Source organism: Cydia pomonella, chromosome 22 (genome assembly GCF_033807575.1).
Source record: "Cydia pomonella isolate Wapato2018A chromosome 22, ilCydPomo1, whole genome shotgun sequence".
NCBI lineage: Eukaryota > Metazoa > Arthropoda > Insecta > Lepidoptera > Tortricidae > Cydia > Cydia pomonella.
The window spans coordinates 9,460,000-9,477,128 of NC_084724.1; the positions used below are offsets into that span (position 1 = coordinate 9,460,000).

The window sequence follows — 17,129 nt, forward strand, 5'->3', positions numbered from 1 at the left end:
TTGATAATAAACAATATATGTACATATCAGACGACAGATACGTCGTTTTGTATACTACATATGATACTAAACTCGTATCAAAGAGAATTTGAAATAGAGAAGGATTGTCAAAGAAAATTTAATGCCATCTTTCGACACATGATTAAAGCTTTTAGAACGCCATTTGACTTTGATCCTTATTCTTTTACTGAAATGTAAAAAATTCCGAGGACTTTTCGGGCACAACCCACAGGTTATGACGCCATCGCTCGAAACGATGTTGTCATACCTTTGGCCTTTGATCTATTAGATGGCGCCACTTTTTGATATTTAACAAAATGACATATCAGTGAAATAATAAGGATCAAAAGTCAAATGGCGTTCTAAAAGTTTTAATCATGTGTCGCAAGATGGCAGTAAATTTACGTGGCTACATAGTTTTCTTTGACAATACACCTCTATTTCAAATTCTCTTTGCTCGTATAAAGGCATCTATAAGTACCTAAATGAGAGCAAAATGTACTAAAAATGGGATATGCTTAAATACACCTCGAGCAGGACATACAAAGCGATCCACAAATGCTGAATTCCTTTCAAAAAACGCAAAGCTTATGCTTTTCGAAAAGGGTGAATGTGCTAAACGTAAAATGCTAGGCTAAAAAGAAAAAAACTAATGTGTCATTCGTACTGCCAGGCATAATGACGAAAGTTCACCCTCGGTTCGGGGGCCGTGGAAGGACCAGGTAGGGGGTCTTCGGGAGTGGCTCTCGGACTTGATTTCTGCTCTAAAGGTAGTCCAGGGGACGACCGCCCGGACGTATTACTGGCATGGGAGCCGGTGGGCGACGCACGCTCTCTTGACGGCTCCTGTTGCAAGTTGATTCCATTTTTCTCTGTTTTAGTTCTAACTACGTTTGAAGGAATTCAACATTTGTCCGAAAATCTAAACATTTAATCGGAGCTAAGGGACAAATTACGAAGCAGTTATCGTTCCTTGCTTTTCCTACAGCTACCTTGCTTTTTCTAGGGTTGGAATTACTCAAAAAAACGTTTATTGAAACTGTAATGAGTCATACTAACATAAAAGAGAATTTGAAATAGAGGTGGATTGTCAAAGAAAACTTTTTAGCCACAGTAAATTTACTGCCATCTCTCGACACATGATTAAAACTTTAAGAACGTCATTTGACTTTGATCCTTATTCATTCACTTCATCGTTTTGAGCGATGGCGCTACAACCTTTAGCCGATGCCTGGGAAGATGGCGCCACTTTTTGATATTTAACAAATTTAACACATATCAGTGAACGAATCCCGATTAAAGTCAAATGGCGTTCAAAAAGTTTTAATCATGTTTCGAAAGATGGCAGTAAATTTACTCTGGCTATAAAAGTTCTCTTTGACAATCCACCTCTTTTTCAAATTCTCTTTGGTATGTCGTACTTAAACTTATAATCATTTTTCCCTTAAGTTGGCAAAAATATAGGGTATTACCCATTTAAATTACCTACCCTAATCAATTATATTTACCTAGAGCGCATCTAATCTGTTTTTGTGTTAAGATTAAACGCGTCATGTATAGTTATCTAAGATTTAAACAAAAGATAGATAGAAACAAATCACGATAAGCTCCTTGCTTTGTACCGACTGATAAACAGATTACAATTTAATCGCTTAAACCAATTTTGAAACTTTTCAATCTAATCTATCTTTTCTTCTGACATTTTTACTTAAATTAGAATGGTATCCGGTAACATTAATTTTCAACAATAATTCAGGTTTAATAACATTATTCTCAATCGTAAAGATCAGTGGTTACTGATCTTTACGATTGAGAATAATGTTATTAAAATGAATAAAAAGAACGAGTAAAATGTTATAAAACCGGCTAAGAGGATATAGTATAGGATTCCGTAGTTACCCGTCCGTCAAAATATTTTTTTTTAAAACTCGAAAACCGCTAAACTGATCAGGTTCGATATCTTCCTTAAAAATTTTTACTAAGCTTTACTTTCACGATTTTTTTCATATTTTTTCGACGCACGGATGCATTTTTTTTTTGTTTCTCAGCGCAATTATTCCCGATAAAATTCATGAAAAAATGTTTTGAATTACCTATCCAACGAAGCGAAAAATAAAATTCATCCCCACTTTTTGTGTAGGGGAGCCACCCTAAAAAACATTTTTCTAGTTTTTATTTGAAGGCGTAAATGATTTATATATTCGTGGCAAATTTCAACTTTCTAGCACTAACGATCACGAGGAAAAGCCGCAGACAGACACACGGACAGACAGACGGACCTGGCGAAACTATAAGGGTTTCTAGTAGACTACGGAACCCTAAAAACGAACGAGATAGAGACAATCCTATAATATTTCTTTTAAAACCCCTATTTTTTAGTACGTGTAACTGCATGCTTAATTTTAGAAAATTGACAACTATGTTACCTACTTTTACGAGAAATCAGTCTCTTAGGGTAAACACAGGTTTCAATCCTTAGTTATTTGACCCAAATTCCAAAATCTCAATAACAAAAATGTAGGCTGGCATATCCCATACAAAAATCAGTCTGATCGAAATTTATCAATTTTTTTGTAAAGTTGGTCTCATAATAAAAGATGTTCAGCATAACCTAAATGCACCACCTCGCAAACTATGGCTATGAGTTTAAAAACTCTCTAACTAGCTCATGAAATAGCAAAAGTAACCCTAGAAACCTCGCAAGCATTTAGTGAGCATCAACAAAAAACAAACCTGATCCTCCCTCCTCTTCAATTCACTCTGCACCTCCTCCAGCTCCTCCTGGCCCTCATTCGGATCCATCTTCCACCCGTCCCTGAGCATCTTTATACCAAATATGGCGAACAACGCCGCACTGATATAATACGTGTATATCCTCGGTATGTACGTCGCTATCCAGCCAAAAGCGGCAGAGAGGATCGTCATGAAGACGAGGGCAGATATGGCGCCAGCGAAGACAATGACGCGAGGGTGCTTCATGGCCATGATGGCTGCGATGAAGAAGGTTTTGTCGCCGAGCTCGGAGACGATGACCACAGATAGTGATGCGAGGAAGCCCTGCCAGAAGCTCCCGGTGGTTGCCGCGCGCTGGAAATAAAAATGTTTATAATATTATTTTATTCTCAGTTCATTTAAGTTTTAAACTATGGACGAAAAATGCCTGTGTGTTTATTAGAAAATGTGTATTTCTATATTAGCTTCTGCCCTCAACTTCGTCAGCGTGGAAAGATGATAATGATATTGATAGTTACGCTCTCATTTCAAAACGACTAGCTAGATTGCTCTGAAACTTTGTACTTAGCATAGGATAAGGAAGACTGTAATTAGTTAATATATAGCCTCAGACGCCACAGTTAAAAACATACAGCGAATTGAAGATTTTCATATAAACTTGTTTATGGTCTATTTTGTTTGTTTATAAGGTGGAGCAATAAAAACTAATTTCAGACCTTCTAATAAAAAATAGGTAAGTAGTTTTAAAGAAAGATCCGAACTGGTTTTTTTTACCTGAATATCGGTTACATTTTTTTACCTAAATAGCCTTTACATTTAACGGAGTAACTTAAAATTTACGTCCGACCGAGGTTTTGGCTTCGGCAGGTTTCGGCATCAAAATTATGTTTCGGCCGAAAACTAGAGCAAAACAGAACCTTTAGTTTCGGCAAAAAGTCCAGTTTCGGCCGGACACTACATAAAATAGTAAATCAAATTCACCGTCCTTAATCTCCGCACGTGCGAGGTGAGATTTCAATGTCGCTTTTAAATTTGTTTATTAAACCAAAAGACAAGGTAATTTAGAGGAAGGCCTAATCTAATTATTTACACATACGAAGTAGAGCAAATCTCCATAAATATGGGTCGTTTCGAGCAATAAGATAATATCATATAAACAAAGAAAGAGTCATAAAAGAGGACGACAGATAAAACCGGCTAAGCGTGATCCGGTTTGGACACAGAGGGTTCCGTATTGGTAACACAATTGAAGTAAATAAACTATGAAGGTTTAGCAATAGGATGAAAAAACGCACCAAAAGCATCTGCCACCCTGGAATACTGTTCGAACTAGGAATATATATAACTCTTCAGTTGACGATCAAAGGTTATCTGACAGAATGTAATTATTTTACATACGTTTTTGGTTAATTTCATTTTTAGTACAAGCTTTTATCACTAACTGTACTTTTCTTTCCACAGGCAACTAATTCTCATGTCGACACTCATTCACTCATTGAACAATGTGATTAGACAGAGATGATTGTGATGACCATTTATACAGGGTGATTCATGAGACGTGAGCAGGACCAAGTAAATCTACACAATGTCAATGAATCGTTCACCGTCATATTTAAGTAAAAAAATTACGCTTTTTTCTGTTGTCTAACTTTTTTTAGGGACAAATAAGATTATCTACAATCATGGACACCCTACTACACTTAATTACAGCACACAAATGGTTTACATCATATCTTGAAAACCGACAACAGGTTGTGGAAATTGAATATTTTAATGATGAAAACAAAAATATAAATAGAGTCCGTTCTTTCACCGTTGCTACAAAATGCGCTATCCCGCAAGGAAGTGTTTTAGGATGCATCTTGTTTATTTTATACATAAACGATTTGCCAAAACTACTAGAAGTAAATAATATTAAATCATTACTATATGCTGACGACATATCTATAATATTCCCCAGCGACAACAGTAACGAAGTTTCAAGTAAATTGGACACAATCTTTAATACAACATTGTGTTGGCTAAAAGACCATAATTTAACTATAAATCTACGGAAAACCAATTTAATCCAATTTAGACCCCACCAGAAATCGCCCCTAGACCTTGACTACTGCTACCGTGATTGCAAACTAGAATTAAAAAGCAGTTGCTCATTACTTGGTATAGATATAGATGAGCATATAAACTGGAAAACTCACGTGGGGAAAATAGCCGCAAAATTATCTTGTTTTGCCTATGCTCTTAGACAAATAAAAATTAGTACAAATATGAAGACGGCCATCTGCGCGTATCATGCTTTTGCCCAGGCTTGGCTACAATACGGCATAATATTATGGGGCAATAGTGTTAATGCCAATGAACTCTTTTTACTTCAGAAGAGATGTATAAGGGTACTAGCAAACGTAAATAGTGATATAAGTTGCAAGCCCTACTTCTTGAGATTCAAAATTCTAACCCTTACAGCTTTATATATATTAGAAACATGTAAGTTCGTCCGGAAGCATGATAATCTATTTGCTAAATATAAAGCCCCCAATTATGAAATGCATAACTTACGTCCGCGAAATAGAACGCTTGCAGCTGCTACTTCTAGGCTTCAAATGTCAAATAAAGGTCCCCATGCGATGGCAATAAAAATTTATTATAAACTCCCTTTAAGTATCTCAGGTCGAATAAAATATACTACCTTTGTTAATAAACTTAAGCTGTTCCTTATAAACTTGTGCCCATATACACTGCAGGAATTCTTAGAAACTGAACCCTAAATTATTATTATTATTTTTTTTTTAATATAATAGGACATTATTAAATATAATATAATTTAATTAAATATATTTTATTATATTGAACCCTAAATACATGTAATAATAATATCTGTTAATAATGCCTGTGATAGCTAAGTACAATGTCTATTTAATTTGATTAGAAATGTCTCAAAAATTGCATGCTATGATTTAAGTTGTATATAATATTTGTATATTCGTAGATGTAAGTGTAACATTGCTACACCCTAGTAGGGTCCATGTATGTACTGGTAAATTAAATGAACATCCTGTAAATACCATGGTTGCAAGAAATAAATGAAATGAAATTAACAAAGATAAAACTTCTTTAACCGTTATGACAGTACTATGATTATGAAGAAAATAAAATGACACACTTGAGTGAGATAGATTTTTCAAACGTAACGTCATGGAGTCTATGACATTCAATATGTTGTTATGGATAAAACAAAGAGGAACACCATAAATGTCGTAAATAAAAAAAAATTAACAGAATAAATAATTTAACGTTAATCTCACAAATACTGGTACGAGGCAGTTACTGATAACTTACACTGAAAAAAATAGATAACCGAACTGGTTTTGTAACTTTACTAAATAACTAAACTACGGTTATAAGAAAATAAACTTTGCATAAATTTACAAACTTATTTTGTAGTGTATACCCAGTACCTGAACACTGATAGCCAAACACGGTTTTGTAACATATAACACATAGTTCGCAAGTCCCAATTTTTGTGTAAACAGTAACCAAAATTTTGTTACAGTTATGCAAACATTTCTTTCAGTGTACTGAATACGCAGGCTTGATCCTGCTCACGTCTCCTGAATCATCCTGTATACGTATTCTCCAGCGGTATTCATATACGGGACAAAAACGGAACGGGTAAAAATACGGGACGCGATACTTATACGGTGACAGTACCGTATATACGGGACGTATGGCAGCCCTACGCATAGGGTAATAACTGCAAATGTAAGTTTTTCATCGATTTTTTTTTATCGTTGAGTTGCGGAACCCTAAAAAGAGATGTTTACAAGATACCTTATCGTTGGTAGATGGTACAATCAATGTGTCAATGGACTAAATCTGAATTTATATCAAATTATATGTCGGTTGTCAATAAGGCGTTATCCGCTTGAAGTTTTTCATTAAAATTCGCTCTTAGTTACTTTGGTGGCTTCTTATTTACTTGGTGGTCAAAAAATGTGACATTTTGTTTAAGTCTACGCCGAGACAGTACCTGTGACATGATCTCTTCAAACACATATTCAAAGAAAGTATCTAGATTATCTAGGTACCTCAGCTCGTCGATTCTAATGTATTATATGAGAGATGTCACATGTATGTATTGCGTTGAATACCCGTAACATACATAGGCAACACTGAGAAGTTCTTAGATATATTATAACAAAAAACCCGGACAAGAGCTAGTCGACTCACCCACCGAGGGTTCCGTACTTTTTAGTATTTGTTGTTATAGCTGCAACAGAAATATTATCATCTGTGAAAATTTCAACTGTCTAGCTATCACGGTTCATGAGATACAGCCTGGTGACAGACGGACGGACGGACGGACAGCGGAGTCTTGGTAATAGGGTTCCGTTTTACCCTTTGGGTACGGAACCCTAAAAAGAGGTGTATTATTATTTTCTACATCACACAACCATGGTTATGCAAACTATGAACAAACAAACAAATCACTATTATAATAGATCCATTCAAATATTTATAATGCACCTAGACATTGCAAATAAGGTCAATGAACTTCGGCACAGCATGGTCACAGATTGCGTAAGGCTAAAACAGATATGCCATTCTTACACAAAAACAAAAATCCTCTCTCCATACATCGGAGCGACGTGCGAATCCAGTTTAAGGTGCCATACGTCCCCGTACACCGGGAAATTATAACTTAACAATGAAATTTAATTCAAAACTTAAAAACAACATTAGTTGTCGTCGAAAACTACCAACTTTGTCCACTTTGTTGTGGGGCCTGCATTGACATGGCATTGAGCAGCGAGACGAGAGAAAAATTAAGTAAATTATCCCCGTCAATGCTCAGAATTTTGCAAGGGTTGGCATACATTCCCGTTTAAATCTTGGTATCCCGGTCATACTCACCGGAGCAAAATTGTCCCGGTCGACGTCCCTACACACTCACACTTATTTATTTATAATATTATTACATATTACACTTTTGGCATCCCTAATCCAGTGTGATAACCGCCTATTGTTTTGCCTTTATTGGCAAGTTGAAATTAACATTTAATGTTCAGTCATAATATGTTCAGTTTTAAGATTATTTTGCTAACAACTATATAATTAATACGTTATCGATCGAATAACGATACGATATAATTAGTCTAATTATAGTTTAATCTCACCTGCTACCTCTTCGCCCACATGTTAGCTTAGTTTTGTTTTGTTTTATTTTATTGTGTGTTTGCTCTTGGTTGCCCTGAAAACCAGCGCCATGACTAACTTATTTTAGTCATCGGCATATGCTGAGTGGCATCCATTTTGGTGTTATGTACTTACTATAGAATAATATGGTTATAGGTTTTTATGTCACACCAAATAAACTTTTTCTATTTACCTAATTTGGTCCGAGAATGGCGTGTCTGTTAAAAGTATTTTGTTAGTACTCTGTGGCACGGCGACAAGTTTGGCACGGCGGCGATTGGACAATAGCGTGGTAACGAGAAGTCAACCAATCAGGGCTTGCCCTTTGGCGATAAAGTTACTTGGTACAGTCAGTGATATCAACTTTTAAAATGTTGTTTGAGAGGCGTATCTATTTAAAATATTTTGTGAGTTATCTGTGGCACGGCTTCAAGTTAAGGGCATGCGATTGGGCAATACGTAGTACCTAACGAGAAGTCAACCAATCAAGGCTTGCCCTTCGGCGATAAAGTTACTTGATATTCGTACAGTCAATGATATTAACTTTTAAAAGTAGTACATTATGCAATAAGTAATAAATAAAAAAAATATAATTATATTTATTGCACAATACATAAAAGCACAAATGGCGGACTTAATGCCACAATAATGTATTTAGTATAGTTAAAGAAGTTCTTAGTCCACTTTCATTTATTTTGAAGCGTTTCAAACGCATTTGACACTTTCTTAATTTTCTATTACTTAAAAAAAACCGGATAAGTGCATTGAGAGTGTCGAAATATACGTTTTTTGCGGCATAAATGGTTGTATCTTTTACTATGTACACTTAAAAGTTTGATATTTCCACAGCTTAAAGGAACTGTAGACCTGAGTAAATGGTTTTAATTTTAACTCGATACCTCCAAGTGGTCCCGAGATAATGGGTCTTGACAGACAGACGGACGGACGTACGGACAACAAAGTGATCCTATAAGGGTTCCTTTTTTCCTCTTGAGGTACGGAACCCTAAAAAGTCCAAAACACTTGATCCTGACCATGACATATCTAAGGACGTCTGCCGCAACTAGTTGCGACCAATCGCGCGCGTAACGCGAACTGGCTGGCTGGCTGCACGAATGGCTCGAATTTGTGTGCGTGATGCCGCTGTACTGGCCCGATTCTTATTGCCCGTAAGCACAAAATAAAAAAATTACAGAAGGTCCGTTCCCGCCATTCTTGAAAATACATACCTAAACTTGCGCGACTCACTAGGGTTGCTTCTGTATTAATTTCGAATTTTAAAAACGAGTAGGTAATATAAGTTTACAGACATAAATACATAGATTCGTTTATACATACATCTTATCATATTTACATTGCTTAGAGACTGCTTAGATGTTAAAGAGCATCAAATATCCATTAAAGGTCCCGACACCACACGTACACACTGGAGAGTAACAACTTGTTACAACTACAAAAAAAAAATAACTATGATAGTGGACCCACAAAAAAAAAATATGTGAGCAACGCGCGCATAGCCCGACTAAGCTCTGCCCGAGAGTGCCCGAGAACGCCTGTAAATGTAACGTCTGTGTGCGTAAATGTCACGTCTGTGTGCGTGCTGCGAAAATGGCACTTTGTACTGAACGGACTTTCTGCTTCGGCGCGCGCCGCCGCTATTTACTTTGTGCCGTAAGGCCAGTCCTTAGATATATGTCAATGATCCTGATCCTGACAAGAAACAGGAGGATAAGGAAGTATTTCTACCTACAATCAGGAATATACACAGCACACACTGCTACTAATTCTACATTGTGTACTACTGAGGTATTTATATTTACTGTATAATAAATACAAGTATAGTAGAGCAAATATTTAAAGTACAGTGAGATTATTCATAAGCGTGTGTTGAGGTCGTGAAACCAAGGTTGTGTTATCTACAACTTTTTCCTTTATTTATTTTTGGTATTTTCGACGGAGCGATGTGATGACTGTCGCCTGCGGTATTTCCGGACTGATACGACCTTCAAACCTTCAAGAAAAGAGCGTACTCCCATCTTAAAGGCCGGCAACGCACTGACAACCCCTCTGGTGTTGCGGGTGTCCATGGTGGTCCGTCCGGTCCGGTCCGTCTGCTCGTTTACCTCCTCTATCAAAAAATTAGGATCAACTATGGGCGCACTTTTCTCATGTTCTTCGTCTATATCTATCTATCTATATTTATATTATTTATACATCTTATAAAAGTCCCCCGCCGCGTGTCTGTGTATTTAGTCCGCGATAAACTCAAAAACTACTGAACGGATTTTCATGCGGTTTTCACCTAACAATAGAGTGATTCTTGAGGAAGGTTTAAATGTATAATTTGTTAAGGTTTCCCCGTGCGAAGCAGAAGCGGGTCGCTGTCTAGAATAATAATTTAAACATTTCATGAAATTTGGCAGCAATGTAGTTCATGTAAACATTAAATACCTTTTTTCGAATATAACGAGGATCGACATGGAGGTTAAGAAGTTGGAGGGATCCAAACGTAAGTGGGTGGATCAACTTATTGATCTTATTCTATCCCGTCAGCCAGGCGACAATAGTAGAAGTTTGTTAGAAGTACATAATATTTTAATATGCTCTCTTAGTATGCTAAGTAGATGACCCGTTATGGAAAGGGCAAGTAACTGCCATAAAAATGTACATTGTGTTATTTTAAATATATGTATGTTATCTAAAAGAGCCATTGAGGCCTACTTGCAGAATAAAATTTTGAATTTATAATAAATAAACCCAGGGTTTAAACAGAGCCTAGGTCTCCTTTCTTAAGCACTAACAGTACGAACAGAGTAACAAAGGAGACCTAAGCTCTCCGAAACATGTCGCGCGAGTGACTAAAAACACGTGAGATTAAACCGTAAAATTAATTTAAGTCCAGGGTTTTAAGAGTGACTCAGGTGACCGCTGATTCACCCATGTATATGTCGCGAGGTCTCTGTTCGAGGCGAACTAGTGTTATTTTCCTAGTGGAACATGGATCAGGCGTTTTAGTTTTGAAGATTGTAATTTTTTACGTAGCCAGAGTTAAGTACAAGTATTAATCAAAAGTATTATTGACATATTTTATCTGTTTTATAGTATCGAGACTATTTTATTAAACTCAATGAGGTTGTGTTGTTTTATCACTTATTTCCTTATTACCTTCAGTTTCTGATCTCAGTTTGAAGTCATACAAAATTTGACGCCAATTAAATATCAGGAAATTATATATAGCTCCAAAACCTTCTGTTCTGACCTTATCTTGAAATGTAGTTCAAATCTTGACCCACATAAACATAAATACTTACATACTAAAGTAAATGACGAACATTGTTTCATATTTACTATTGCCAATATCATTTTTAAAGTTATTTCATTAGGAATGTGCTCTATCGAATTATTCGAATTACCCATCATTACAAATATTACAAAAGGAACTGTAACAATGTTGTCTTTATCTATATATATTATGTATATATGTATGTATAAATAACATTTCCGTTCGTTACCTACTTAGATACTGAGACAGCAAAGGCTAGGGGTAGGGGAGGAGAGACATTTGAAATTCTTCAAATTTAGTAGACTTAAATAAAAAAAATATTTTCGAAAAAAAATCAGCTACTTATACGAGAATAAAGTCGCGGGTGGGGGCTAGTAATAAGCAAAATTAACGAATAAACAAGATAAGATATGGCGATTGCACTCGTGGATTTCTTGATTGCAGTAATGTGGAATTGCAAAATAAGTGCAGCGTACATCAGACGATAAAAAATATCACTTCAAAGAAAAGATTTCATGTTTTCTGGTTTGTCATGTTTTGTAGTATTATTGTGTGATTGTCCCTCTTTCCTAGGAACATGTTTAAAATAATTTTTTGCCAATAAATAACATTTTTAGTATAAACTTTTATCGCTGACTGTACTTTTTTACCACAGGTACCTAAAACTCATCGCACCAATTCTAAAAACCCCAAACACAATTAGGTTGAGTTGTTTCATCACAGAGTTCCTATGTCCTCCCCTTTCTTCATCATCAAATCAGCTCCATGTCATCATAATATTGCATTGTCACCTGACTTACATATGTATGTAAATTTTCAGCTCAATTAGAAATCGGGAAGTGGGTCAAATTTAGCTTCCAAAATTTGACCCACAATAACTAATAAACCAACTAACACACTAACAGGTTTAAAAAGAATAACCATCCCGGTATTTCTTCTAGGTACGCTGATTTCTCCAATTGACCCATTGGGCCACTAGGCCCACTAGCCCCTTAACTCGCTACCATATGCCGTAACTGCAGCATAACTTTCCCTTTCCTGTAGCCAACTCCAAACTTTTAGCTAGCACCTAAGGTTTCAAAAAAACCCCGACATTCCACAAGTCCCCCCGCAATCCTGACAAAGGACCATAAATCATGATATGTCAGGGGAAATACTAACCTATGGCAACCCTAATTACAACCAGTGTTGGCTAAAACGCCCGAAACGTTAATGCAAATTACCATTACAAATTGAACCGTAAACTGTAACCGCCCGTTACTGTTTACGGTTCAATTTGTAATGGTTATTGGTCAATCGCAATTAACATTCGGCCAAAACTGATTGCAACATATATACAGTCAAATGTAACAATATGGGTGCACTCAAGTTGCTCAAAAATATGCCCCATAGCTCTTATGTCGGCGAGTTAAGAGCTATGCAACATATATTTGACTAAGTTGCGTGGACCCATATTTTTACACTTTACTGTACCGTGAAAGTACCATCTGATAACGACAGAGTACTTTTGAAAATGTCGATAGTAAATGTCACATATGTCATATAAACCTAATCTCTATCGGATAGCTACAAGTGGGTGAAATTGGACTGCCTGCGCGCTATGATAATCAAAGGGAACACATCTATCTACTTTAGATTGTGTGACCCAGACTTTTTCTTGTGACTCGTTGCCATGGTTACGGTCGCCTGGGTAACACTTTAAATAATAGTTTTATATCATTTAAATTAACCAAACATGCATTTTTGTGGAAGTTACAAGCCCTTTTCACAATGGGTTATCTACCAAGTACGATAATACCGGCTGGGCCGTGTAACACGAGCAAATAATTAAAACATATACTGTACTCCTCAAACGAGAACACTTTTGTTCAATAAATTTTAAAGATTATGAATTCTTTAGATTTCCTATTTATCATACAAATGAAATATTATCTTCATTATACGCCATCATCAGTGTGATTTACGTTTCTTGTCACTTTAAACACAACAAAATTCGCAATACATTGCGTCTTACAATAAACTTTTAAGTTCAACGGATTGTAGTCCTGCCGGTATTTTTTTTCCTTAAATATAAATATTGGTAGTATCGCTCGCAGACGTACCTGCTTGTTAAAAATTGTGTTAATTTAATGTTTTGTAAACATGCTGGCCTCTATTCCAGCCGAGAATAAGGTGCCGGCGGCCGCCGAATGCTAATGCGCGCGAAACGAGCACACAACCTTATGCGATTTAATTGCATCCTTGCGAACTACTACTTTACGCACTCTACTGTTATGATGTTGATGAAACTACTACTTTACGCACTCTCTCTTTACTACTCTACTGTATGTGTACTGTATAATGGAGCACGCGTTTCGTAAATAAAAGCGAGCAAGCGAAAGATGCTAAAATTGAACCACGTGCGTTGCGCATTGCGAGGGTTTCAAGACACGAGGGTTTGTGCTCCATAAGGGCTTGTGGTGTGGGTACTTAGACAACAATATATAGTACCTATAATATATAAATACTCTAAGTCTGAGTCTTAAATACTTAGAAAACACCCATGACTCAGGAACAAATATCTGTATAAATATTATTGTATCATATATCTAATACCAACCAACAACCAATAGAAGGAGCCCTCCAGGAGGATCCAGCTGGGTGGCATTCAATAAACTGGCGGACATCCTCAAACCCGTTAACATTCCAGTGCTCGAAAACTCGCCTCTTTAAGCAATGTGTCCTGCCCACCATGACGACATAATGCCGAGACATGGACGCTTACTAACGAGACTGTGAATAAAATTCGAGTGGCACAGAGAACCATGGAGCGCGCCATGCTCGGCATTAAACTTCTAGACCGAGTGAGGACCTGACTTGGATGCGAAACGGTTAAAGCAAAAAGCAATGGCAAGTGCCCTGGAGGAACCAAAATAAAAAACACGTTATTTACTAATCTATTTTTATTTTACATACGCCAGCGGAAGAAGTGACGTCAAAGTTATGTTTGCCAATTTTTATTTTAGGTAATAACGTCAAAGTGCCAAAATAATTCTAGTCTCAAGTCTTTTTTGGATTTTATAATTATTATTTTCAAAACATTGTTCGCAGTTTTTTTGCTCATAACTCTTATAATAATTATAAAATCCAAAAAAGTCAAACGAAAGGGCATAGCGTGTATTTTTGATACGGCCGCATAATCTAAAGGTAGTTGTTTTAGGCCCTAGTGAATACGCTTTCATAGGTTTTATATAAAAACGACTTTTATTTTTCGTTAAAAAATAATTCAGCAAGCAATGTATCACTGTTTTAACTCAAAACATCGCATTTACTGATGCGACGTCGCAACTGTACGAAATACATTGCCGGTCCAATTTTTGTTTCTAACAGCGAATTAAAAAGTTCTTTCAAAATCGTTTCATAGTACTTAAAACCTACGTCTTGTTTAAGTTTGTGGTTATATCAAAAATACATGGACTATACATAAGATTGCCATAATTATTCGGAATTGATACGGGACATTGGGGTAGTAACGGGCGTAAACGGCGTTACCGCTAGGGTGCAAAAAGGTGAGGAAATAATGTGGTCAAACAGAGCAAAATTATGAACCATTAATAGGTATAGGTATTCTGCATTTTCTGCGACGGTATTGATATACGGCACGTAGCCTCTTAAGGGGCTGTCAACACCCAATGTCCTTGAAATTGATGTTACTTAAACAGTTTTTTAAGAAAGATTATGTGTTTTAGTCAAGTAAGAAAAATGTATGTTCATATTAATTATATTTCAAAGACCGTGGTTGTACTCGATACATGATTGAACGAAATCAGCTCGATAGAAAATAATTGCAAAGAATGGTCTTAAAATCACAATTAAACGGTTCTATGTCTTTATTGTTTTGACTTACGAGTCTGCAATTAAAATCAAAATTTTAAAACATTTATATCTAAACTGCTAACGAGAAAATTTTTTACACTAATAATCCACTTTTTTATTTAAATAATTTTCTTATTATTCCCTTGCCCAGGCCCAGTAACATGCGACAGTGCTATCTCATTTACTCCGATATTGACAGCCTCTTAACCGAACCATAACTCAAACATACTTAATTTACTCTTTGACTCAAACTGTCTAGTCTAGTACCATTTCACGGCTAAACTATTGAAACAGCTGATTGATTATTCTATTTCTGACATGCACCACCTTGAACCAGTGGTTGTTTGTTTCTATTGCTTGGTGAACCCATGATTTATTATTTTTCACCACGCCAACTGGTAAAAACCCTCTTGATTGTTTGAAAAACTAATGAGAAAGTTACATTTTATCCACATGTGCGGCAAAGCAATCAGATGCAAATTTTGAGTTGTTTCCTTATGTTAACTGGTAGAATTGACTTTTAAATGATGATTTAGAATGATAAATTTCTTATTACGTATTTTTTTGGTATTTCATAGCGTATTTAAATAGTAAATTATAAACTTTTGTGATTGTCGAGTTATTGCAAGTTATTCAGAATGTTTTGGTAACTGGACTTACAAGAGTGGCAGACCAGATAAATGTCGAGTGGGCAAAGCACATAATGTGCCTTTTCTATGTACATTTATGTGAGTAATATTTGTCTATTTACTTCCCTGGGTATTCGCATTTTCAGTACCTTAAAAATAATAAATAAAAAAGTAATATAAATAAATCTATTATTTCCATTTGAATCTTAAGGTGGTAAGTACATAGTGGTCGAGCCCTACTAATACAGTACCGGCCAATAATATATCACCTTTGTGTTTTGTTGTATGAGCATGTATAGAGTAAACAATATAGGTTAGTTTGTACATTGCATATTTTACTAGTTATTTTAAACAAATATATGATAAATACTGCAATGAAATACTGTGAATAATAGGAGACTCAGCATATTACTAAAAAAGCTCTAATAAAAAAAAATAAGTTGACTATATATACAACAGCCAAAATACAAAGCCTGCACCTAATAAACGTCTCTTTTTGACCCAGTGTTTGACTGGTAGAGAATGCCTTAAGCCATTAAGTTCACAATTTGTACTTAATATTTTATTTGCAATAAAGTATAAATAAATAAATATTAAAAAATAAACCTCTGTGAATGAACCATTACATGACACCAATTTTGTGAAGTATTGAAATCAGATCAACTCTTGGCTAAAATAAAAAAATCTTGCCGAAAGAATAGTATTTTATGCAACAGTTGTATAAGAAGGGTCAAAAAAGGCGAGTGGCGTGAGTTACAATGTGAGCCGGAGCCGAAGGCGTAGGCGAACATTGTAAAGGAATACGCCACGAGCATTTTTTGACCTACTTATACAACGTTGCATACAATATTTTTCCTACGAGTCAACAAAAATAAATCCTAATTTAGGTAAACAAAGCAAAAGTATATAGCGAAGAAGCGCGAGCATACCTTGTTACGCGCCCGGCCCGCCCCGGGCCGCGGCCGGCCGGTCGGCGACACCTCGTAACTCATGAGGCCCTGGTACTTGCTACTTGCTAAATTAAATTTTTGGACAATTTTTTCTCAATTTTGGCCACCGTAGCCTACGGAGACTAACAAGCAACGCTAAGCGGTCTTCGTAGTCTATGGGTGTTGCTATATTACGGGTGTCACATGCGTGTTTCTGACTTATGAAGTAATTATTTTTACTATGCAACCAAATGAATATTTTGTAAGTTGGCAGCAATGCACTTAGTTTAAAACTGTATTCGTTTTGGTTTTGTTAGGTTGGTAGCCATTATTCGCAGTAACGTTATAGCGATTAAAAGCACAAGAGCTTTTATGAGGAATAGACAATATAGACTTTTCTTGAAACCCTTTATGTATGTTCTTATATTCGTGATAATGAATGCATAAATGACAGATAACAGTAGAGGAGTAGGAAAAAATCTTAATAGACTTTATCTGCTGCATAAA

General features: G+C 36.0%; 1 protein-coding gene across 2 annotated transcripts in view; it reads right to left on the reverse strand.

The window, feature by feature from the left end:
• Window positions 1-17,129, reverse strand: part of LOC133530442 (putative divalent cation/proton antiporter TMEM165) — a 46,546-nt gene that overhangs the window by 6,906 nt on the left and 22,511 nt on the right. For both annotated transcript variants that reach the window (XM_061868354.1, XM_061868353.1), the window contains one exon: window positions 2,734-3,087. In XM_061868354.1, coding sequence (XP_061724338.1) covers window positions 2,734-3,087 — 354 coding nt within the window. The remainder of the gene's footprint in view (window positions 1-2,733; window positions 3,088-17,129) is intronic.